This window comes from Ruditapes philippinarum, unplaced genomic scaffold (genome assembly GCF_026571515.1).
Source record: "Ruditapes philippinarum isolate M1 unplaced genomic scaffold, ASM2657151v2 ctg197_1_1_1_1, whole genome shotgun sequence".
In the NCBI taxonomy this organism is placed as follows: domain Eukaryota; kingdom Metazoa; phylum Mollusca; class Bivalvia; order Venerida; family Veneridae; genus Ruditapes; species Ruditapes philippinarum.
In genome coordinates this window covers 136,980-164,668 of record NW_026863178.1, presented here as the reverse complement: position 1 = coordinate 164,668, position 27,689 = coordinate 136,980, and the positions used below count along the sequence as shown (strand labels likewise).

General features: G+C 32.1%; 1 protein-coding gene across 1 annotated transcript in view; it reads right to left on the bottom strand.

The window, feature by feature from the left end:
• Positions 1-27,689, bottom strand: part of LOC132721361 (uncharacterized) — a 143,726-nt gene that overhangs the window by 34,748 nt on the left and 81,289 nt on the right. Inside the window, exons 21-26 of the mRNA XM_060705648.1 lie at positions 22,704-22,898; positions 21,951-22,150; positions 21,042-21,136; positions 13,653-13,781; positions 3,383-3,476; positions 1,277-1,411 (exon numbers count right to left, since the gene is read on the bottom strand). Coding sequence (XP_060561631.1) covers positions 1,277-1,411; positions 3,383-3,476; positions 13,653-13,781; positions 21,042-21,136; positions 21,951-22,150; positions 22,704-22,898 — 848 coding nt within the window. The remainder of the gene's footprint in view (positions 1-1,276; positions 1,412-3,382; positions 3,477-13,652; positions 13,782-21,041; positions 21,137-21,950; positions 22,151-22,703; positions 22,899-27,689) is intronic.

Below are 27,689 nucleotides of genomic sequence, written 5' to 3'. Positions count from 1 at the left end.
TAGAGGTTATCAACTCTTACAAATGGCAATTGTTGTCTCATCCTCCTTATAGCCCAGACCTCGCCCCCTGTGACTTTTATTTGTTTCCAGAACTGAAAAAATTGCTTCCTGGAAAGAAATATAAGACCAGGGCGGCTTTGATATCTACTGTTTCACAGTACCTAAAACATATGTCTACGTCATGGTTCACAGCGGAAATACAAAAGCTCCCATGAAGATGGCAAAAGTGCGTAGACGTAGTTGAAGAATATTTTGAAAAAGAGTAGAAAGATTCTTTTTAAAATGTTAAATGGTTTTCGAGAACGAGTCAAAAGTCCGGATGTGTTCTGACTTCCCCTCGTACTTAATGAAATCTATCGACCTACAAAGTTTCTTGTTGATACCTCTTGTGATTTCAGAGTTATGTTTCGGACAAACTGAAAGTGTAAAAAATTAGCAATGGGCAATAACTTAAAAATAGAAAAGGCAGTTTTACAGATCGTTTGCACTGCACTTATACTCAATGAGATCTATCTACCTACAAAGTTTCTTGATTATTACTTATAATTATGTAGTTTCAGAGTTATATCCTCGACAAGAAAGTGGATGGATGGACGGAGGGTAGGCCTAAAGTCACCCCCGGTTAAAGCGGTAGGTGGCTTATAAAATTATTAGACTTTTCAAGGTGAAAATCACAAAGTTATAGCAAAATATAGCAAAATGCAATAATTTTACCTTAAAAGTGAAAGTAATTTAGAAGTCAAGGTCAAGTTTAGATTGGTTAAATTGGTAGCCAAGTTTTTATCTCTTTTCACTTGTTTTTTTTTAAATCGCAGCAACACAGTAAAAGTCATATGGCTACTTTCAAGCTTTACTGATAGATTAAGACCTGAAAGGCTGACCCTCAGAGCTTTTTCTTAAGTATTAGCAGGCACGTGAACATTACCATGAACAATCTGATATATATATATATAGCTTGATAGCTGGAATCCAAGGTCCCTTTCCTCAACGTTGGGCTTATAAACACACTGTTGAATCAGCCAATAATTAGCAATGAGTGTAAAGACTCTTGCTCAAGGAAACATTGGGTTGCCCCTGACGAGTTTGAATCTTATGTGTCTTTGATTAATATATAATCAATCATGTCATTACATTCTTGCTACTTTTATCTCCAGACATCTCCAGTATATTTTCTTCTTTTGTTGGCACATATTTTAAACGTACCCTATTTTTACTTACTAAATTACTTAAATCAACAAATTGACATATCCAGGTAAATATGAGATAATTTACTTACCAATAGTAGGTGTCAATTTTGTACCACAGTAACATGTTATTGGGTTGAGAAAACTTTTCTTCTCACATGCTATGCACACTTCTATTTTCTGAGAGCAGTTATCACTGTGTTTTTGATTCATGGATGTCTGATTTGCTACGATAAAAAAATTGAACTTAAATATGCTTGATTAAAAAAAAAACTTTCATCAAACATTACATTCTCGAAATAACAATAAATCATCAAACAAGCATCATATAAAAATAGTCCATACTGACAAACTGTAAAATTTATTTCAGCACAGGACACAGTCATAACTACTACAATTGTGTCCATATCACATTTACATATATGTCCACCCGACTTTGCTGTTATAATAACATATTTCAAATTATAAGGGGATCTACTAGCTATAGATAATATTTCCACTTAGCCTTATTTCTTAGCCTTATTTCTTCTCAAGTTATTTATAGGACAAGATTATTTTAAAGATAGGGTCACTATGACCTTGACTTTGTGATCTCAAAATCAATAGGATTATCTACTATATATCCCCAATGTCCACACAATATTATAGGACTGCTCTTAACAGAGTTTAAAGTTATTGGTCAGACAAGTTCTTAGTGGCCAAAGCCAAAGTGACTGTAGATCTGCTGACATCAAATGACCATTGTAAATGTTCATTAATAAGTATCACATAATAAAGTTTATTTTATCTAAAATTACTGATTGCACATGGAAAACATGATGTACAAACACACATACACATGCATTCTAAAGTCCTGTTTCAATGTCTGCCAATTACCAAAAAATATTATGTATATATCTTAGACAGTTTTACTGGCGGCTTTACTTGATAAATTCCTGTCTATTGTTAATTATTTATCTATATACCTGAAAAAGTCTATCCAGCCAAAACGTTGGTATATTAAAGGGAATTTGAAAATTAACAGTGGACTTCTTATTTCTTACTATTTATAGTCATGTCTGAACAGACAAGCAAGTCACACTACGCTCCCAACTTTGTTAGAGGGGGCAGAAGAGATTCAACCTTACGCAAGACCCCTCCTGTGTTTACAGTTTATGCAAATTTCCTGACTGGCTATCAGGTTGCTATACTGGCATATCAAATTGTCTCTCGTTAATCTAACTAACAAAACCTGGCTTACACAAAAGAACACATGCCTGTGTTTGTGAAACTATTTGTGAGCAAGTGACCTAACAAAGAAGAGAAAGGGCGAAGATAAAATGTTCACTGCTTAAGTCCATTGACCCTAGGGTAGGGCTAACTCTAATTGTAAGGGCAAAATTAAATGTAGAGCTGTCAAATGATTGACTAATACCTGCTATTGCAAGCACATTGATCAAAATTTATAATGTGAGCATTAAAGCTAGATTAAAAAAACTTTTAGCAGAACAGATTTTTTCACAATGTGAAAATGAAATTGTCTGACATTTCATTTTCACTAATGATCTCAACCTCTTGCTTGCACAGAAGCATTATGGGGATTTTGTACATCATCTTCTTGAGATGAAAATTTGAGCCAATATTGAAAAAGAATCTTCCCATGGGTAAATGATACATGGGTACAGCCCCGAAAAACAACCTTTTTTGAAGACAAAAATTTGGTTTGGTTGTTGCTATGCTAAGAGGTGTTGCTTCAGAGATATTTTATTCAATGAGAATACTTACTTCTAGAAAAAACACGGAAACTAAAAATGGTTTTGAACAGTGAATATTTTAGGAAATTTCTTGAGAAAATCGTTTTAGTGGTATTGGATTTATAAAGCTAAATGGGGAAGAGAGAAATTGATTGACAAATGATTCCAGTATAGCCCCTCACATTGCCCAATTTATTTAGTGATTGTATTATAGTCTTGGTAGAGTACAACAGCAAAATAACCGTCCTTTGTCAAATATCATGTATAAGTCTTAACGGATTTAGCAAGAATATTTTTGTATATAACTCATTGTAAAAATAGTGAATCCTAGAGGAAATTATTGGGGAGAAAACTTTAAGGGATTCGAGCAACATTCCAGGCCATTATTATCAAATTTGAAATCATCTGAAAAAAGTCTGGAAGACTTTGTGACAAATTGGTTATCAATTATGAAACAACTCTTACTTTTTGTATTGATCATACAGGAATGGCAAGCATTACCCTTTTCAGCTTCTGAAACATCCAGAATGCAGCTTTGACCAAAGACTGTATATATTTTCTGCAGGAATATAAACATCATTTAGTTAAATTATATCGAAATTTTACAAAAATAAAAAAGTTGATGTTAACAACAAAATATAATTAAAAAAAAGTTATGAAAACCTTGCATTATACTTTAAATTAAATCACATATGAAAAGGTGTTGACAATGAACATATGTTTGAAATTGGAAGTAAATTCAGCAAAACTTAGGAAAGTTTAAGGAAAATTATGGAAAATACAAACTTTAAGGGGGATATGATTCTGGAAATATGGACATTAAAGACAATATAGTAAGAAATAATAATTTCTAGAAAAAAAATCTAATTTTGGGGGGATATAATTCTGAAAATGGTCAAGCTAGAGTATTGACTCTTCTCACACATGATTTAAGTGATAATAAAGAAAATCATACTTGAAGTTTGAAATAGATATCTATAGATAAAAAGAAAGAAATGATAGTTTCTCTATTTTCAATGTCAGCAAACCTGAATTTGATGTCAAATATCAAGCATAAGCCTTTACGGGTATGGCAAGAATGTTTTTGTATAAAACTCTATGTAAAAATAGTGAATCCTGATCGAAATTATTGGGAAAAAGAAAGAAAGAAGTTAATAGAAAAGAAACAATATTTTTCTATGAAAATTCTAAGTTCAAGGATGAAAGTTCTGATAAAATAGGTGCTAGAATTTTAACCTAGACACATATGATGTTGCCGAACTTATAAGTTACATAGCCCGTGCAGAAAATGAACAAGAAATCCTGGGACTATCCCAGGAAATCCTAAGAAGTCCCAAAAATTTGTCCTGTAAATGTCCGAGGATTTCCTGATACAATGCTGAGGCTTTTACGCCATTAAATGGGGCTTGGCAATCCAATGAATTTCTGAAGACAAGAAGGTAAAACATGAAAACAAATTGCTTTGCTGTCCTAGGAATGTCCTGTCTCTAGGAATATCCTGTTATGCCAGGAAAGTCTTGTTCTCAGGACAGTCTTATGATCCCAGGATAGTCCTGTCCCTAGGACAGTCCCATAATCCCAGGAAAGTACTATTACCAGGACAGTTTCATTAATCAAGAAATGTCATGTCCACAGGACAGTCCCATAATCCAAATAATTTTCTGTCCCAGGACAGATTTTTTAACTGTAGAAAAACTGATTTATGTAATGCTGCTTTTTAATACTAGTTTAATGCAAAATGAGGTAGTTTAAATATATTTATTTCAATACTTTATCATATTTTATATTTTATATGCATATAAACATTACATACCATTGAAGGGATTAGAGTGAAAGAAAAAACATATAATGCACAAATTTGATAAATAATGCCAATTTATTGACTCACCGTTAAAAGTCATTAATTTCATATCTGATACAGATTCATTTGATGTCAATATGATGAATTTTAATAGTCTACACTATTCACATACATTACTTAGTTGTAATACACCCATAAACACTTTCCCAACTAGCAGGCGACAGAATATTCTTATCAGTAGTTTTTCGAGTAAAGATAACCAGTTGCGTATCTCACTGTATAAATCGTATGTAAAATGGTCAGACATATGGTAGGTTTAACAGTTAATTTAAATACTTTGGAGTCAAACGATGTGTTAAAATATATTCTGAGACAAAGCTAAGATCCAAAGCTTTCCATTGATGGATAGATTTTAAAATATATCGGACATTTTATCACAACAAACTAGCGGTTTAAAAATGGCTATATTTGTATTGTTTTGTAAGGGAAACAACTCGTATTTTTTCACTCGATATACCTCGGTAATTTACGTAGTCCATATCAAAAGTGTTTACGGGTGTATTGATAAAAAAGAAAATGAAAGATAAATATTCATAATACTTCTATTCACCAACAAAGGTAACCATTAAAAACAACAGCAATTTATCGCACTTGCATCACTTGCACATGTACACTTGTATAAAAATGGTGAATTTATAACATTTAACATAATTTATAAAAAAAAAATCACACATTTACTCTATTTCCAATGTCAGCAAACCTGTGCTAGATCCAAGAGAAGTTTATAAAATTTGAGAGAAAAAAGAAGATTAACTACGATGGCATTAAAGAATATCTTCCACAAAACTGATGATAAAAAAATGCCAGCCTTTGATTCACTAGTTAATCAGTCTAACTTTTCCTGCATGGCATTTGCATTGATTTGCTTACAGGATATCTGTCATTTTCTCCCAGCTGATATCTCCCAATCTTGGACAGTTACAATGACTGACGCTCTGACTTAAAATAACTCTTTCACTATTTCTAAGAAAAAGACAATATTTAGTGACTCTTTATACACTTTAATCTTTTAAGCCGTGAACCAATAAAAGATCATATGTGTTAGTATACATGAACCAGATTCTAGCCCTTGACATTATAAAATTTAACAAAATGTTCATTTAATTAGCATGATAAAGAAATGTCCCTCATACATTAAGCCTGGTTCAAGTGTATACCTTTGATAGTTTTATCAACTTAAACATAAGAATCACCCGCCATATAACCTGTCTAAAACACGACTTTAAAGAAGAAATCTATTATGATTTTCAATTGCCTTTGATTTCAAAAATAAATTTTTTATCATTGTAATGAAGTAGAGAATGAAGTTGTTAAAATTAAACTTTTGTAATATCAAAAAGCAATGATGTCATAAAACTGTACATGCAATATAAACACAAGTGGTGGCATGGTCAAATGGTTTACATGTAAACTATTATTACTTTGCTTATCAAATTGGTTCAAATCCTGTCAGCAAGCCAATGTTTCCTTAAGAAAGAAACTTTACACTAATAAAGTAATTGCTTAGTACTAATTGGTTGCAGGATTTTTGTTGTTGAGAAATTGGATATGAAATTCAATGTAAGAATTTAAATGCAATTTTCGTTTAAATAAGAATTTTTAAAGAAAGAAATTAAATGGTTTCAAATAATTGTGCAATGAACATTTTTTTCTGGGAAAGATTTAGAATAGTTAAGTATAGAGATTTAAAAACATACCCTTTGGGGCTTAATACTGCATATCATTATCCATTATATTACAAATTAATTTGACCATCACATCCAGATTTAAATCAATTATTAGTAAATCAAATGTATGAAGTTTAATATATAAAAATAACCTTGATCTCTGGTTACAAATTTTTATTTGCTACCTTGGTAGTTTGATATATAACCTGTTCCTGCAGGAAAGTAAATAAATTTACCTGATTACTAGATCTCCTTGTCTCAGATGATTCTGATTCGTGTCATTCTTATTAACCAATACTATTCTTATTAAACTTAAATACCTTAACATCTTTAACAAATCTTTATCTCCAAAATTGATAAAACTAAAACATCAAGTAGATCTTCTGTAATTTACAGTATCCCAAGATTCAGGATGACCATGCAAACTTAACAACTGTGTAACAGGACAGGCCAATCATTGTGTAAAACAGAGTTAATTCAAAAATCAAAGCACATATTATTTTATATTACATTCCTACATGTCTTTCTAGGCAAATTCCGCATAGGATTCAAGTTTATAATATCATCTTACCCAAAACAATCATATCGAACAGTCTGATTTATAGGAATGACCAGTGAGTAAATTAGTCATGCACATATGGTGGGAGAACAAAGGTGGCCCGTTTTATCAGGTCTCTTATCTTTGTGGTGTCAAATCTCAGTGGGTGTAGTATTAATTTATCCTAAACGTAAGCAATGATCAAGGCATATTGTTTCCGTGATTTTAAATATATTAAAAGGACAGTTTCATGAGCATTTTTGTTTCTGTTTTTTTTCTGTTTAATATCAAAAATAGAGGCCTAAATGTCTAAAAAAATACACCAGTAAATTCATAAACTACACCTGTCTTTCTTAGTTTGAAGGCATATTGATTTCAATTTCTCTATGTGCAAAAACAAGAATAGAATTACACTTTGGGTTACTTTTATGTGAAATATTTATCCTTGAAAAATGGAATGAAATGAAATTTCATTTCCGTCCATTGCTTGCGCAGAAATCACTGATTCCATGATAATTCTGTCCCAATTCCGCTCAAAATCTGAACCAACATTTTGTGCAGATGATATACTTGATTAATCATTTTTCCTATTATAATATCCTATTAAATAAAAACAATTATTTTGCTGTGTTCAAAAATTGATAAGCAATATTTTCTCTTTCCTATTTCTTAAAGAAATACTATGCTCAAATTTGATATTCGAAAATATTGATTTTTGCCTTCATACAAAGTAAAATTCTACAAACTATAGGTTGTCACATTATGAATATATAATGTCATTAAAAAACTGGCAGTTTTTTAAGAATAGACCAACTTTACTTGGCCCGTAACAGGGGCAAAGTAAAGCTTCCCATACACATTTTATTCATTCTTTTATTCAAGTTAAACATATTCAGTTAGAATTTCAAAGATTTCAACAAATTTCTGTGATTAAATTTTTTCACTAAAAGATGAGCATAGTATATTTTTTAATTTTTTTTAATGATCCTGCATGATGTAATTAAGGTTGAAATTTTATATTTGTATATAATTACGCTACTAAAACAATTTTCAAACATCCAAAATATATAAAATATGTACTGAAAATATTTGTCCACATTATATGTAATCAGTAAAATATATGCATTCATGTCTTGATAAAAATTGACTTACACTTTATAGAAAATAAATTTCTTATTACCTCCGTTTATTAAGTTATACATAAAAATGTAAATTCGAATATATCTTTACAATAAATGCTTTTTGAAACTTACACTATTGATAAATCTTCATTTGAAACATTTTATTTATGATATAAAACGATAAAAATTGAGTTACAGGATCTTTAATTGTTTGTGATTAAGGTTTAAGATTATAGAATTTTAAGTTCTGGGTATTTTGATATCCATTGTGTTTGAGGAAACTATTTCAAAACAATTTAAATATTTGTTATCAATTTTTCTCATATTTTTGTACTTAGTACTTTTTTAGCTTTGCCCAATTATAAAATGTTTCACAAAAGTTAATTTTATTAATGTCTCTGTCCAAAGATAAAAATTAACAGGACTTCTTAGCTTTCACTTTAAATAAAGGCTTTCTAAAAATCTCTTTTCTGTTTTTGACTTAAGGACTTCAATATTTATGAAGTCCTGATAATTCCTGTCCTCAAGAGCATTTCTAAAAATAAAAGTCCTGAGATTCCCCGTCTTTTTCTATCGGTAAGATTAAAGTCATGACAATTCCTGGTTTGTCTTGTTAAAATTCTTAAAAAGTCTTGAGATATCCTGTAAACAAGACTTTTGTAGGTAGAAAACAAATACTAGGACAAGCCTAGCTGGGTTACCTGGGACTTCATGACAACAGGAAATATATTCTGTACGGGATATTTAAAATTTGAAGCGGCACGGGATATTTAAAGTTTGAAGCAGATACATAAAGAAATAAAGAAGTTATAAAAAATATGTAAATTTAAGTTCAACCGGTGGGAACTAAGTAACATATACATTTTAAGTATATAATAAACATGATAAGTATCTTTAAAAAATAGTTTTAGAGATAAAAATTGTTATGCGTTAAAACTATAAATAGAAACAGAGCTGCAACACTGGAATTGGTTCTGCATTGATGTCTTTAAATTGGCATTGCTACTGCATTACCGGGCAGAACTTTGGTTTTGATAAATGTCATCAGTTTTTTTCTTCTTAAAAAATGAAGCTGTAAATCCCATGTTTTATTTGATTTTTTTATAAATATTCAAGTCGTACTCATAATTATAGAAAACCAAGTTAAACGGACAATTGCATAACATGAAATTTAGCTTAGAGAAATCATAATGCATAAATGAAATACTTTTTTTTTTATTTTGAAGTTTGCATGTCTAACTGTTTAAAGCAATCAGTTATCAAAAGGGTCCATCATTAAGGAATTAATTTGCGAACATTTTATGGTTACCACATTTATTGCAGTCTGATTTTAGTAGTCTAAATAACAATCATGCATATTTGTTGAGCTGATTTTGAGTTTTAATCAAATACAATGAAACACTTGGTCAATGCTAAAACCACTTGTTTTTCTGTTTTAAATAATCCTATTTCAAGTGATATTGTTAGCATCATAAAAAGTTGTTATTCACTTAAGTATAAATTGAACAGAGGTGTGTAGGTGTGAAAGGCAACAAAAGACTGTTGTGTCCAAAATAAATGATGACTGAATTGGTTTCTTTACAAAAAGATCTTACAAAAATATGATATTTTGTAAACATTGTTTGTAAAAAGTATGTGGTATCATTAAAAATGTAACATTAATTTTGAAGTGAGTAATATTTTTTGGCTGAAAAGTTTGCTTTTTTTTAATTTGTAGTTAAAATTATTAAAATATGTAAATATACATAATATTTTATTTTTGTTTGACATTGTGTATTTAAGCAGACTTTAATAACTATATAAAAGTACTGGTACTGATACTTAATTTCTTCCTATATAAGTACTGATACTACAGTACTGATCTGGTACTGCATAACTTGGCAAGTACTGGTACTGGTACTAATGTATAACACGCTTATTTCTGATGCAGCTCTGATGAGAAATCTGAAACAGTTGCCGTTCCTCTCAATATACTCCCTTTAGTTAAACTTAAAAATGATGTTTCTAATCTCCATACTTAACCAACCCTTATTTCAAGTTTATTAATATACTTTAAGTAATTTTGAGCAGTCACAAATATTAATATATTTGCCACATTTTCAGTCTATTTTTAGCCATAGCAACCACATATTTCAACTATGGAAGGGAAAACGATGGCATAATCTCACAAATGGCATCTTGTTTGTTTGTTTGTTTCATTTTACGCCTTTTTCAACAGTATTTCAGTCATATAGGCGGTAGTTTCCTAACCATCGTTCCTGGAGAGTTACACCAGTACTAGACTACCTTCCTCCGCGCTAAACTACCAAAGCATCTCCCGGTGATCGAACCCACGCCAGAGAGGTAACTGGATAAGAAGTCATCGACTCTAACCCCTCGACCACGGAGGCGAATGGCATCTACTCGTACATGTATAATAATTCAAGTTTCATAAAAATATTTTCAGTTCTTTTTGCGCTATCAACAGATTAATTTTGTATGTTATATGTGCCATATCTTAAGTCTATTTGTTGCATAGCAACCACATTTTCAATATAGGAATAAAGGAATATTCAGACTGCTGTGAGTTCATAAAAAATATTTTCAATAATTTGGCATTATCACGGAATCCAGTTTTGTATTACATGTTTATTTGCCATATTTTAACCTTTTTATTGCTATTGCAACCACATTTGTCAATAAAGGAAGAAAAGAAGAAAAAGACATTCATAATCTCCAGACAACAATCTATCCATATAATTCAAATTCCATAACAAAAATTCATTACTTTTTGCGTTATCACAGGTCAAATACTTTTTGAGCTATGCACGAACAAGTCTATAATGTATACTATGTCAAGGGCATTAACTCTAATTAAAAAAATAATTGACATCCAACACCCATCTTCAAAGTTTGATCATCAATCCTGTAAGGTTGGTTGATTCTAACTCAAGCACTCAAGGTATACATAACAGAACATTTAGGAATGATTTTAAAGTCAAGAACATTAAGTTTACAAAAACTGAATACATCCACAATCATCGATCATGAGTCTAGGCTAAATACTTTTCGGGCTACCCACAAGACAAAGTGAAAATTACAATTTTTCACTGAGTCAAGGGCCATAACAATGACAAAACATAATAAATCCACAACCAAAACCCCCAGGTGCACGGACTCACATGTTTCATGACTCTAGGTCAAATTGGTTTTTAAGATACATTCGACAAAAGTTGAAAATTGCAAATATTTACTAAGTCAATTATAAATACTTTATAATACATGCTGATCCTGATTCTTGTTCAGTGACATGACTGAACGTCAAAATTTGTTGAGCCATGTGCGACAGAAGTGGAAAATTAATCAATTTTACCAAGTCAATGGACATAACTAAGACAAAACATAACAGATTTAAAATCAAAAGCCTAAGCTCACAACTTTATATGCTAAGCAACATTCCTGTAAAGTTGTATGACCCTAGGTAAAATAACTTTTGAGTGATGTGCGATACGAATTAAAAATTGCAAATTGCAAATTTTACTAAGTCAATGGCAAAACCTCTACCAGTACTGAATGAAGAGTGCCATGATGGCCCTGAAATCTCTCATCTGAATATAGAAACTATCCATGACATAAGCAACTATATAAACAAAAATAGATATAAAATCTAAAACTGCTATCACAAAGTTTATATTTGAATCTGAACTAGTGCATGTGTAAAAAAATTACTGGTTGTTATTGCTAAGGGAAAACAACAGTTCTTAAAGATGTGTACATGTGAGGAAACTCAATGACCCACGGGGCGGGGCCAATTTTGTCCCCAGGGCTTTTATTTGAACAAACATGGTAGACAATCATTATAAGATGTTTCATGCCAGATATCTAAGCTCTATCTCTTTTGGTTTTTTAAAAGATGATTTTTTAAGTATTATCTTTCAGTTGCCATGACAACAAGAGTTCTTTATTGATTTCTACTCTTTGAACAACTTTGGAAGAGCTTCATGCAATTTAGCTAAAGGTTTCATGACTTTATGTTAAACACTTTTTGAGCTAAGTGCCATACAAAAGAGAACAAATTAGAGGACTGATAGACGAACGGGCAAGAGTAAATCTAAATGCTCCCCTATAACGGGGGTACAAAAACATTTTTCCAATAATTAAGATTATATTTGTTATGGTCACCATGACCTTTAAATAAATCAAACATTAAAATAAACAAGAAATGCCGAACGACACATATACCCCCACTCACATTATTGGTAATTTTATTTGAGATATTTGCCATAAATGGACATATGGAAGTGTTCAATAATTGAAAAAAACAACAAAACTTTGTGATAAATAACTTTTAAATAATGAGACATTTAAGCACCTGTGACCTAGACCTTTGAACTAGTGACTTAAATCGGTAGGGGTCATCTAATAGTTATGCCCAATCAATATTAAAAATATGAAGACTTTGTGATAAACAGCTTAAGATAATGTGCGGAAACCATACTAACATTCAATAACCCTGTGACCTTGACCTTTACCCTAGTGATCCAAAAATTGATAGGGATCACTTACTAGTGATGATCAATCAGTACGTGAAATATGAAGACTTTGTAATAAACAGTATTCAAGATAATTAGCGGAAACCATTCTGACATTTTAGGCCCCCGTAACAACGTTATATAAGAACCAGTGCAATCTTTTGATTTTTCGTGTTAACACAACATACATATAAGGAAAATCAATGACCCCCTTAGGCGAGACCAATTTTGACCCTAGGGCTATAATCTGAACAATTTTCGAAGAGTATTATTAGTGATGCTACACACAAAATAGCTTAAGGCCTTGCACTTTCACAGAAGAATTTTAATTAAGAAGTTAAATTATATGTCCATAATGAAAATTAGTGACCACTGGGCGGGGCCAATTTTGACCCAAGGACTATAATTCGAACAATCTTTGTAGAGATCAACTACACAATGTTTCATGCCAAATATATAACCTCTAACCTATGTCAATTCAGAGGACATGATTTTTAAAGTTAATTACTATATAAATATAAGGATAATCAATGACCCCCTGAGGTGAGGCCAATTATGCTACACACAAAATATCTTAACTCTAGGCCTTTCACTTTCAGAGGAGAAGACTTTTAAAGTTTTACTTTATGTACATAATGAAAATCAATGACCCCCGGGGAGGACCCATTTTGACTTCAGGGCTATAATTTGAAATATTTTGTAGAGTTTAGTTAGATGGTGCTACACAAAAATACCTAAGCTATAGGACTTGAAGTCGTAAGTATTAAATGTAAACGGGTGACGGACACAAAAGCAATAGGCCATCTTATTAGATCACAATGTAAGCTACAAACAGGCCGATTTCTTAAGCCGCTAATAGGGGGCATCTTAACGTCATAAACGCTCTTTCTTTACAAAATAACATTGCTGAAGTAAAGCTATCATATGTACATTATTTCATACCAAAAACCATTAAGATCTAAGATGTCATATTTCGGTAGGAAAATAGCAAGCTACCAAACAACATCCCTGTTTTATCACCAATTACAAGATCTTACCTTCAACTCCTCAATGACATTATCTGTGAAACCTTGAACCTTCCAATTATTCGGTCTTAGCAGTTCTGTTGCGATATCATTCAGTTTTCCATGTGCATTTTCTAGATGATCATATTCCCATATATCTTTCTGTAAAATATTAATACAGATTTATATCTCAATATATTAAAATTTTGTTATTTTTATTGGTCAGGGCTTTACAAAGTTATTGTCATACACCGTAAAGTCTTATTTTGACTGTTAATGTGAGTTGCAAAACAAGGGCAACATTGTCACAAAATACGGCCGTCACAAAAGCTTTTGACAAAAATGATGGCAATATATGAAGATATGCATTCGGGAGATATGCTATTGGCAATATCCGGAAAATATATTGATATTAAGCAAGCTTGATATTTTTGGGGATGCAATTTACTAACTTTGTCAGATCTTGTGTCATGGTAATAACTCTGTTGCAAATAATTATCCGGACAATATCTTGATATTTTATCAACTCAAGCGCATACATGTTTTTATGCTAATTTCTGGACACTTTTCATTTTGAGATTGCGGGGCGGGGAATTAATCAACATCCATATTGATTCTAAAATTACATAGTGACATACAATCTATATTACCAGTATTTACAACTTGCATATTTAATGACAACATAAACAAAACAAAATGCCAATAATTATTAACAGTTTTTCTATCTTATTTAAAAGTATTACAGCTTCGTAAATTCAATCAGTTACAGAATAGAATAAATTTGTGTTAAAAGAGAACAATAAGCCATGTCGTTTGGTAAAAGAACCTGAAACATTCGCCGAAATCCAGAAGACTTCATTTACTCACATTTAGCGATAATTTTACGGTGTTTGAGCACAAATAATTGCCTGCAGGTAGATTCAATTTATGCCGGCCAGTTTACAGTTAATGACACCTTCACTCAGGAAGCCACAGGGGATAAACAATTTATCTGTTAATTGATCAAAGTTTTTGCCGATAACTGTTAGTTGCAAGAGGCACAAATATTTACCAATCTAACATTAGTGTTACCATTTACTGTATATTGCAATGTTGTATGGAGATAATTGTTTTGTTATTAGCGTTGTAGTATAGCAAATAATAATTTAAAAAAATGGGTCATAGACAAAAAATGCCGGGTTGTATTTGTGTACCAAATATCATGAGGCTGTGATGTTAAGAAAAATATACCACTGAGCATAAATGTCGAAAATGTAACTCAATCGGTAAACAGGAAGTGGATAAGCAACAAATCTGAAATAGAATCCAAAGATATTCGACCACGTGTTAATTCTGTTTACCAAATATCAAGAGTCTAGATGATAAGAAGTTGCTGAAATATCTGTTACGAAAATTTCCTACGATGGACCATTAATGTCAAAAATTTAACTTAGCCTGTTAACAGTAAGTGGATGAGTGACATACCTGAAATCACATATCACGGTATGGGACTGCGTTTCAATCCTGTAAGATAATTATTATGAGGTTGTGATAAGTTGTTGCTAAGAAAAATTACGATAATTTCCTACCATTGACCACTAACATCGACAATTTAACTTAGTCAGAAAACAGGAACTGGACAGTGACCTTGACCTTGCAGATATTTACCTGAATTACATGTGTCACACTTGTATTCATTATAGTCATCATTTGTTTTACAATCCATCAATAAAAGATGACTTAATGCTCCCTGTACATATACTCATTTTTTTATTTTATTTTTGACTTCTCTATGTGATATTGACTTTGGTAGCATTGTCCTGGATTATGTGCACAATGGTGAACAGTGGTGCCAAGTTACATTAAATTTCCCCGATAAATGTAGAAGTTTTGCTCCAATTTTGAAATTACCTTGACCTGGACACCTGGTTCATGCGCGCGACACAGCTTCTTATAGTGGTAAACATTTATATGGAGTTTCATTAAAATCCCCCCATGCGTGTTTAAGTTATGCTCTGGAAAAAGATGGACACCGCCTGCACGCCCGCTAACCAAGGGGGGGGGAGGCTTTACTATACAATGACCCGTTTTTGAAACGGGCGTATAATAATGAAAATAATACACATGTGGTCACTGTGAATTTCAAGTAACGGTGGAATGTGCAAATACAAAGTCAATTGTGTCAAAGTAACTCAGAAACAAGTATTATAAAATATAAAAGAATTTTTTTTTTCATCTTACCAAATCTAAAGAAATGTTTTAGAGCATATGGCTGCTGATACATTAAATTTTAAACCTTATCAAAATATGTTCATGAACGTGTTTATTTTTCAGATCAATAGTGAGTAATATGTGTTTTGTCGATATAATTATTTAAATACGTAAACGTTTACGAAATGTATATTACGACTTTTTATATTGTAAGCACTTGAGATATCTACCAAATAATTATTGTGACATTACACTTAAACTAGAAGATAAAATGTGACTGAGACCATTTTCACATGATACACTGAAGCAACATTGCTTACCTCAATATAAAAATAGCTTAATCTTATTGTACACCTTTCTATATTTATACAACACTAGTAGTTTGGCAAATTTCTAAGAAATACCGAATATGAAGACAAGAGAGATCAATGATTGCCTGATTATAGCAACTTGCAGCTACTGTGTGCTACAGGAGACACAAAAATCAATAACAGGCCAAAAAGCGTTTATTATTTAACGGCCATAACTCGGCCAAAAACATTTATCCGAAAAACCCGTTTAGTACGCACAAGTACTTAGAGTACCGATTTATGATGTAAAGTTAGATTTAAGTTGCATTATTAGTTTAAGATATGAAGTCAATACAGAACTTCCAACAAGAGCCACCGACAGGCGGGGGCAATGCTCAACTTTTTGTACTTTTTCCAGATGCAAAAAAAGTTTAAACAAATATTTAAAAAGAAAATTAAAGGAAACAAGAAGGGCCAAGATGGCCCTAGATCGCTTACCTGACCCATTTCATTGTAGGTCAAGCAACATTGAAAATATCAAAAGTAGGTCAGCTGATATCAAAATTAAACTCAACATAAAAAATTACACACCTGGTCTTAATTTCAAATTATATGTCAAAAAGCAAGAAAGTAGGTCAATTGATATCAATAATATCAAATGTAGGTCAGCTGATATCAAAAATATATTTGGCATAAATAATTACACCTATGGTCCAAATTTCAAGTCTGTAGGTAAAACAAGTAAGTCAAATTATATCAAATATATCAATTGAAGGTCAACCGAAATCAATATACGATTCTGCATCAAAAATGACACTCTTCGTCCAAATGTCAAATCTGCAAATCTTAAAAAAGCAAGAAACTAGATCAAACGATAAATCAATATCGACTGCTGATATCAAAATTCAATTCGGCATCAGAATTCAATTCTCGACCAAATTTCTACTAAGTTTGATGTCAATTGAGTCAAAAATGTGATGACTAGAGTGTTAACAAGGTTTTTCCCATATCAAGGCGGTGTGACAAAAGTTTTAACCCCAGGTGACCCATATTCGAACTTGACCTAGAAATCATCAAAACAATCATTCTGTTACCTAGTTTTTCAACCCAAATAGAGTACAGAGTCAACTAGAAAATTGTCAAAAGTGTTGAATACCACGTCACGGGCTTGTCAGAAAACATGCTTTTTAATTTATAATTTTGCACAAAGGGAGATGGCAGTAGTTAATAAAATAAAATCAAATGTTTTTAAATTATTTGTCCCACATCAATGAGATAAATAAAAATACTCAGTGATATTTATCTTAAAACCTACAAAGTTTAAAGTTGATACCTTTAACAATTATCAAATAAAGTATGTTCCGGACAAAGTTCAAAGTGTAAAAATAAATCAAGTGCAATAACTCTAAAAGGATGGTAAGAGTTCTAATGCACTGTACTTTGTCTCAGTGACATCTATCTACCTACAAAGTTTCAAGTTGATACCTTTTATATTTCTCAAATTATATCCAGGACAAAATTCAAAGTGTAAAAATGAACTTCAGATAATTACTCAAAAATTCAGGAAGGGTTGGGGTACGGTTCTTCTGCACTGCACTTCTACTCATTCAGATGTATCTACCGACAAAGTTTCAAGTTGATAACCTTTATAGTTCCCAAGTTTTTTCCCGGACAAAGTTGAAAAGTGAAGAAAAGTGAAGAAATGAACAAATCGCAATAACTCCAATATTAGGAAGCCAGTCATGGTTCCTTTTGCACTGCACTTCTACCGAATGAGAATCTACCTATAATGTTTCTTGTTGATATATCTTGTAGTTTAAGTGTTTTGACCGGACAAAGTTCAACGTGTAAAAATGAACAAAGAGCAGTAACTAAAAAATCAGGCATAGCAAAGTTACGGTTCTTTTGTTATCCACTTCCACTCAATGAGATCTATATACCTTTTTATATTTTTAATTGCTCTCAATTTATGCTCATACAATGTTCAATGTGTGAAAATAAACAAAGGTCAATTATTCCAAAATATAAAATTGCGGAATTACAGTTTTTTAGCACTGTACTTCTTCAAAAATGAGATCTATTTACCCGAGACCTACAAAATTTCTTGTAAATATTTCTTGTTGTTTAAAAATTATATTCAGGACAAAGTTCAAAGAGTAAAAAAAAACACAAAGGGCAAAAACTCCAAAATTAGGCAAGGCAGAGTTATAGTTCTTTTGCACTGCACTTCTACTCAATGATTTATATCTACCTACAAAATTGATTGTTAATACGTCTTGTCGTTAAATAGTTATGTCACAAAAAAGGTTTAAAGTGTAAAAAGCAAAGAGCAATACCTCCAAAATAAGGTAAGGCAGAGTTATGACTATTTTCATTGCACTTCTACTCAATGAGATCTATGTTCCTACAAAATTTGAAGTTGATATCTAGTGTGCATTTTGAGTTTTGTCCCGGACGAGAAATCTGAAACAGACCGACCGATCGACAGACCAACAGCCAGCTGACTCCATTATACCTTGTAAAACTTCGTTTGTCAAGGGTACAAAACAAGGTTTGTCTACTTCTAGCTCCTGTGATCTAGTTTTTCATCCATGTTGACCCATTTGAGCAATTTTCTAGACAAGCATACTGACCAAGTTTGAAAACAATTGAGTCAAAAATGTGACAACTAGAGTGTTAATAAAGTTTTGCCATATTTGGGCGTTGTCACCTAGTAACAGAAAAAAAGAGAATTTTGTTAATAAGACTTTGGCAATCAAGATCAAATTTTTGTTAAAGTTCACATTTAAACAATTTAATATGTTTGTTTGGAAGCAAGTCTTTCTTGTCCAAGTAAAAATCAAATCCGTACATAAATAACAAAATTATGACAATTTAACAAATAAGTCAATGTCATTAAAAGCTCAATGTCAATTCAACCTTTAAAACGGTCTTGTCCAAATTGTTGTTTTGTCAAAGTATGAAAATAACATTTATCAATTACCAAGTTACAGTCAATTATAGCAAAAGTTGGTGAAAATTCATATAACCCTATGTCAATAAGTGTTTGATATACATTGAGATCTTAGATCTTGGTCCTGGTCTGTCTGGTTAACTTAAAGGTTTTTCCTACAAAATTATTATGGTCGAGTTTGAAGACAATCCATTTAAAATGAACAAAATAATATTCACTCATACGATAAACAAGTAAAATTTAGACATTTTACCTAGAAGGTCAAGCTCACTTATGGATGAATGTAAGTGATAGTCAGGTCTACTAGCTATAAGGGTTGTTGTGACCAAGTATGAAGACAGTACACAAAGAACTTAAAAAGTTATGACCAAGGAACACGTTTGACTCAGTATTGGAAGAAAAGGCTCCAAACAAACCAGAATAAATTGGTTCGTTTTGTTTTGAATAAGGACAGCAGGTCACATGTTGGGCCAGAGCAATTTAAGGTTCTTAACTGGTTACCGGTCTCCAAAAGAGTTGACCAGATAATTCTTTGCCATGTCCATAAAATAAAGTCTGACACAGCCCCAAAATACCTTAAGGAGCATTTTGTACCCCTTAATCAGGTCCATGACCGCTGTACCAGGTCCAAATTGTCTGCACTTTCAACATCAGATTCCTGTGTAAGCTATTCTTTTAGTGACACAGGGCGATTTTCTTTACCAAAAATTGCAAGATTTGGTAGAAAATCTTTTGCTTTTAATGGTATTTCACTATGGAACGGCCTTCCTCAAAAGCTTAGAGATATTCAATCTTCCCACACCTTCAAGCATGCCATCAAAGCCCATTTAATGGCCAGTTAATTTTAGTTTATTTTTCAATAGTATTTGAATCTTTTGATAGTCTTAATAGAGTCCCAGATTTTACTTATTCTTAAGTTTAAGCACAACACACATATGTTGTGTCCTTTAGTAATTTACCCATTTTTAGCTTGCACATTTAACGTTTTATAATATTTCTATTAAATTTTTACAGTTTGACTGACAATTTCTGTGATGCACTATTTCATGATTTGTTGATGTGATACAAACTTGAACTGTGATTTAAATGTGATACAAACTTGGACTGTGATATATTGTGATCTCAACTAAATCATTGCAATTTATGTCTTATTAGTAAAAGAATTAATTTCAATTTCATACAAATTAACATTACTTTCTGTGTCATGCCTCCAATATCAGGGACCACAATGGAAATAAGAGGAATCATTTCCTCTTTTTTGTGTTATCCCTGGTATTGGTGGGCACTACATGGCTCATATATTTATATTTTGTCGTATACTTATGTCATGTGATATTTCTAGTCTCTTTAATAATTTGATTATTGTTATATGTATTGTATCATTATGCATCATTATGTAATTGCCATGTCATGTACACCTTTACCGAATAAAATTATTATTATTATTAAAAATAAACACACATTCTCTGTTTTTGAATTTTTTATGAAAAAGAATAAATATATCTTTAAAATTTCACAATAAAACTCATTTTATTTAAAGATATAAGTAAGTTTCCTATCAACATATAACAAATTCTTAATTTTTAAGTTCTTTACGATCATATAAAAAATGAAATTTACGAAGATTGATCAAAAAGTTCTCGGCCCGATATACTTCTAGCCACTACACTGACATTTACACACGATATGTCAATACCGATATCTTTTTTAAATTACTGACCGAGGAACACATGGTTTAACACAGATTAAGTTACATATAACACACTTTGATCAGTAGAGGATTGTGTCATTTAGACAAAATGGAGGAAGTTGAAATCAGAGCCGTCATGAAGTACCTCTGTAAGAAAGGGATGTCCCCCAAGGAAATCCATGTAGACTTCATTGATACACTGGTTGGGTTCTCTGACTACCGGATGTCCATCGGGCCGAGAACTTTTTTATCAATCCTCGTACAATAGACATTTTTACAAGATATGACATGTTTCTTACATATGTATTATCTTTGACAACCTTAGATGTCATGTTCTTCAAGTGTGTTGGTGTCTGGCCTTCTGGTCCAAATGTGGTAATCATTTCTCTCACAACTATTTGTTGAAAAGTAAAAAAGACATATTGTTGTAATATTCTACCCTTCTTTTACCAAAAGTAACGTTGCAAAAGGGTTTTTGTAGCAATTTTAGACATTTCCAACAAAAAAACTAAGTTGGTCATGTGAGAAAAAATAAAATCATACCTCAACTTATCCACCTTTTTGGTTGATGGACCTTTCCGGTTTTTCGTAGCGGAACATTTAGCCACACCTTTTCCATTCATTGCTAGGTCAACTGCTCACAAACAGTATCACAAACATAAGCACGTGTTCTTTTGTGCAAACCAGGTCAACCAGTGACTATGTATTATCTCAGTGTAGCGATTGGATAACAAGTAAGCCAATTTACATAAAACTGTAAACACCGGAAAGGTACATTTGTATGTAACACTAACACAGTGTAGGTCATATGATGACTTTCAAGCTTTACTGGTGGCGGAAGACCTTCATGCCCTTCCATGCATTATTTTGTAATAATAACTATAGATTTCTCAAATAAAAGGATCCAACGCCCTTGTCGAGATTCCAGCCAACTGCGGTGAGGTGCAAGTGGTTATAAATAAACACTGACCCGACCTTTACCAATGGGCCACAAACACGCCAATAATGAATTTTCATATTTTCATGTTGGTAAATGATTGACTCATATTACTAGAAAAATATGTAGGATAAAAGTAGATATATAGTTGCATTAAATCATGCTTAGTTGTTTCAAAAATGTGTTTAATAAAAAAATAACAATGAACAATGGACAATATGCAATCACTAAAGCTTACTATGTGCCACTTAATGAAGTCTCGTATACTTACTGACACCAAAACTATAATAATCCCAGCTCTCGTTTGCACTTTCTTTTCCTACATTAGGATGTGAGTAAAACAATCTTCCACCAGCTATAGTTGACATATCATTCTCTTCTCTTGCCATACCAAAGTCAATAAGGCGGGCATTAAACATATCATCCAACACAATATTTTTAGAGGCTATATCTTTGTGAAAAATTACAGCTCTGAAACACAACACAGACATGTTTCAAGAGCGGGCAGTTATTACATAACATTATACTTAAATTTCTTACAGAAGAAAACTTTTCTTGAAACACAATACTACTTGCATCAATAGGATCACTATATCTTGTACCAAATATTCCATGTTTACAAAATTTCTGTGTATTATTACCTCCCTTAGATATTATCTTTTAAAATCAACAGAACACAAGACTGACTTTCTTCTAGGATAAATATCATGTTTTCATAATTACAGTGTATAACAACAATCTTCTTGAAACATTATCTTAATAAAAACAACAGGCCACAAGAATGATTTTTTATCACATAACATACTATAGAAATCTGGAAACATGGTGATCCCTTAGAAGCATTAATCACTACAATAGGAATGTATTTTCCCTTTAAAACCTGCTGACAAGAACAAAAAGCCTTATTGAAATACAAGTAACTTCAGCACTTAGCCAAAAGCAAGGTCAATTCTCTGGCATTAAGCTCACTGGCTTTAAACTTTTATTGTTGAAGAACGAATTAATTAAAGGACAGATTTGTTACCGGACACCAGGCACTGCAGTGTGGATGTACTTGATAGCTACTGCAACTTGGAGAAGAATCTTAACTCTTTTCTGTGCATTCAGTTTCAGAATTTGCTTTGTCCTGTCATGTTGGAGGACTGTCCTGTCGTGTTTGAGAACTTCATAAAGATCACCGTTTTCACAAAGAGGCGAGACAAACCAAAACTCTCTTTTCCTGAAATATTAAAGTTCCATAAAATGTTTCTTAAGTACTGAAGTGTATATTTACCATAAAATTAATGATGTAAGCATTTAAACTAGAAATGAGTCCATAGGCCAAAATGTCCCCATTTTCCATATTTGGGTTGTGTGACCTAGTATTTGACCCCAGGTGACCCATACTCAAACTTGACCTAGAAACCACAAAAAAACAACCTTTCTGACCAATTTCCAGGCTATTTGCATGAAGAACAGTGGCCACTATAGTGTTTACAAGATTTCTTCTATTTGAGCTCCTGTGACCTTCTTTTTTAACTAGGATACCCATTTTCAAACTCAAACGAACAATTAGTTAGATTAACATCCTGACCAAGTTTGATAACAATTGAAGCGAAAATGTGACCACTAGTGTTAACAAACTAAATGTGGACGGATGATAGACGACGGACATTTAACGATAATATTGATAATAACAAGGATCGTCAGTCAGAGATGACTTGTGTCGCCTCATGATAGCCAATTGCTTGTTGTAGCTACTGAGTAGCGGGAGACACAAAAATTATTAACAGTGCAAATAACATTTTTTTGTAAAGGGCCATACTTGGCTTAAATACTTCAACCGAAAAACCTGTGTAATATGCGCAAGTAACTCAGCAACTGATCAATCCTAAATAGTTTCACTGAAATTGCATTAGTTGTTCACATTGAGAAGTCCGGACAAAATCATCAAAGGGACATAATTCTTACAAAAATAATTAAATCAAAAAAATGTTGAGATGCACAACAAGACATAGTATTGATCATTTCTGTAAAATTTTGATGAAATTGCACAATTAGTTTCTGTACAGTAGTCCAAACAAGAAGCTGGTAACACAAAACAATAGCATTAACTCACCCGAAAAATCATTCAAGCGAAAAAACTTGTGTATTATGCACACGTACTTGACCTACCAATCAATCCTGTACAGATTAATTGCAATTGCAGGAGTGGTCCGGACAAACATAATTAACACCCTTTTCATTCAAGAACTATAACTGGACCAACATCCATTCAAGCAGAAAACCCGTGTAATATACGCAAGTATTTGACCTACAAATCAATCCTGTAAGGTTTCTTTGAAACTTTAAAAAATAAGAAAAAAATTAAAGGGCAATAACTCCGACAAAATTTAACAAACCATAAAAAGCTGATGATTTGCACAACAAGACTTGGTACTGATCATGTCTGTTATGTTTTGATGAAATTGCACCAATAAATTTTAAAAAGTAGTCCAGACAAGCCTTCGTGTCAATACACAAAAACACCTTTTTTAATTACAGGACCATAACTCAGCCAAAAATCATTCAACCGGTAAATCTGTGCAAAGTGCGCACGGACTTGAGCTACAGATCAATCCTGTACAATTTCATTGAAATTACATTAGTGGTGTTAAAGGAGTCGTCTGGACAAACTTTCAAAAATAAAAATTATTAAAGGGCTATAACTCTGATAAAAAAATCATTAAAAAGGCTGACGATATGCACAACTAGACTTGATACTGATCGTTCCTTTAATGTTTGGGTGAAATTGTACCAGTAGTTTATGAGAAGTAGTCCGGACAAATTTTATGACGGAGGACAGACGGAAGGACATACAGACGACGGAGAAGTTATTTTTATTTATAGCCCTTACTCCGTAAATGCGACACAATAAATCAGTTGGCGGAAATTCAAAATATTTTGAAAGGTTGGAGTTACAAAGTTATTACATAACGTACTTGTAGCCTTCTTGTTTTATCCAAGCTGACTAACGTTCAGATCTACTTATTTCTTTCATGTTCATTCATACTCACCACAGTTTATGTTTCACCTTCTTAATAATTTGGATTTCCAGAAAAAGCTATTTTTAGCTATGCAATCAAAACGGTTTTTGCATTAGAAGAAGTATCAAAATACGCTTATCCGTGGAAGTTAAACACATTGTGGATTTTTGTTAGAAAATAAGTAATTCTGAACAAATTAACTTGAAGAATAGAGTAAATTTTTAATGGGCAAGATCGTTTTGACAGTTTATCTGTCGGCTAAATCGACAAATTCATGTTTGTTCTTGTTATCAAGAACATTTGAATGACATGAATGAACTTAAATCTTTCGAGTTCTTTATTTGTCTGTTTTATAATAATGTGTTAAGGTTTCCCTGCCTAGTAAGGAAATAATGTTTATAACAGTAAATAAAAAGCTCCAATTTTCTCAGGATAAATTACGGAAGAGCATTAGTGCTAGGTGTATGTTTTTTATTAACCCGAAATTTCGATTAACTAACTCGAAATTTCGACTTACTAACACGAAATTTCGAGTTACTTATCTCGAAATTTCGACTTTGTAACTCAAATCTTCGACTTCATTACTCGAAATTTCGACTTACTAACTCGAAATTTCGACTTATTAACTCGATTTTTTACTTATATTGCACAACTTTCATTGGTTACCGGTGATAGCAAGGAATGAAATCAAGATATTTTCTTTCGTGTGTAGCTGTTGCACATTGACAGAGCACCTATGTATTCAGCAGAACAATTTAATAGGGTCGAATTGTCCACGCATACTGTCCTTCGCTTTTATGTGGAGGGGGTGGGGTTGTAAAATCACACTTTCCACATTTCCGTATTAACCGGATGTTCCTTTTTCTAAAGCACACATATACCATCATTTGGAGATACAACAAGTCAAAAACCACCCTATTGTAAACTGTTTAACATTCATGTGTTAAAAAAGTTTTAAATGACGTGTATACGCCAGTTAGTCTGTCACGTTTCTTTATACTAATAATGTTTTGTAACATTATTCATTATTTACTAAGACTTTGATTCATATTGTGTTGATAAAAGTTGCACCCCCCCCCTCCACAAAAAAGAGAAGGATATGTTCAGTATGTGTGGACAATTTGACCCTATTAGATTGTTCTGTTAAATATATGTTAAAGGTGTTCTGTCAATGTGCGACAGCTACACACGAAAGAAAGTATATTGAATTCAATCCTTGCTTCACCGGCAACCAATGAAAGTCGCACAATGTAAGTCGAAATTTCGGTTACTAAGTCGAAATTTCGAGATAAGTAACTCAAAATTTCGAGTTACTATGTCGAAATTTCGAGCTAATAAGTCGAAATTTCGGGTTAGTAAGTCGAAATTTTGAGTTACTAAGTCAAAATTTTGAGATAAGTTACTCAAAATTGCGAGTTAGTAACTCGAAATTTCGAGTTAGTAACTCGAAATTTCGAGTTTATAAAAAAACATACACCTGGCACTAATTCTCCTCCGTAATGAATACATGTATGTATAACTTATGTTTCAACTTTTCTCCATTTTAAGTAAATATGTTGGAAAAGTTCCAAGGACTTTAAAAGTGATCTCCAGGCACAGGTTTAGGAACGGACACATGACCGACCGAAAGACTCTCTGAGGGTATACTGGTTGTTAACAGAATATAATATTGTAAAAAGCAAATATCTTTAACTAAAGAGATTATTAATAAAGGTGCTACACTTATGAACAATTTTATACATGATGTGTGTGTAACAAAACAATAATCTTAAAATAAAAAGAGAAACAATTCATAGTCACAAAAAAAAAGAAAAAATGAGAAGAAAAATTCAAATAATGACCATTTATAGTAACAAAAACAAAATTAAACAAAAACAATCAAAATGAATTTAAAGTTCAAAGTGAAAATTATCATGGAAACCCATGACTCATAAATCTAATCACACATGATGTAGGTGTTGATAATAAATAAATGTATATTCTAAATTCAAAGAAAGTCATTGAAGAAATAAGGAAGGTAAAGAATTCAATGTAAAGAAGATAATTCAGGAAATATGGACGTTGTATTTAAAACCCTCCTGGTCATTTTATTATGATGTGGGAAGTAAATGCTAAAAGAAATAACAAAGTTTAAAAATCTGAGTTCAAGGGTGACATTATTATGGAAATAGTCAAGCTAGGGTATTGAACCTTCTCATCAATAATTTAATAAGATAATAAGAAACATATATATATATGAATCTTGAAGAAGATACAAAAAGAAATAAAGAAGTTATAAACAAATCCATGTAAGTTCAAGGGGATAATTCTGGATCGGAAATCTTGACGAAGTCGCCGAAACTTGGTAAATAGGACAGTTTTCAATATAATCCCTATAGTCAAGATTAAAATGATGTGTAAAATCTTGATACTGCCATTTTTCTTATTTTAAGTTTCATGAAAATGTTTTCAATATTTTTTAAGTAATCTCAAATATTGTTATATTAACCATTTTTAAGATTATTTATAGCGCTGGCAACCACAGTTTTCAACAAAGGAAGAAAAGAAAAAAAAAACATGCATTATCTTCAGACTCCCATCCATCTATATAATTATCACGCTTTATAAAAAAAATCAGTATTGTTTATCAGGGAATGCAGTTTTGTGGACTGACGGATTGACGGACGGACAGACAGACAGGGGAAGGAGTGTTAACCTAAATTTCCCTCCGATTAAACCAGAAGGGGACTAAAAACTCTACAAATATTGAATAAATCCACAAGCAAACCCTGTGTCCATAACTACACACGCTTATCAACATTCTTATATATTTTCAGGACTACAGGTCAAATACTTTTTGAGCTATGCATGAACAAATCTATAAATTATACTAAGTCAAGGGCTATAACTCTAACAAACTTAAAAGAAATTACATGCCTAACTCCAGGTTAACATCTTCACTATGATGTTGATTATCATTCCTGAGAAGTTGGTTGATTCAACCTCAAGCATTCAAGGTACACATA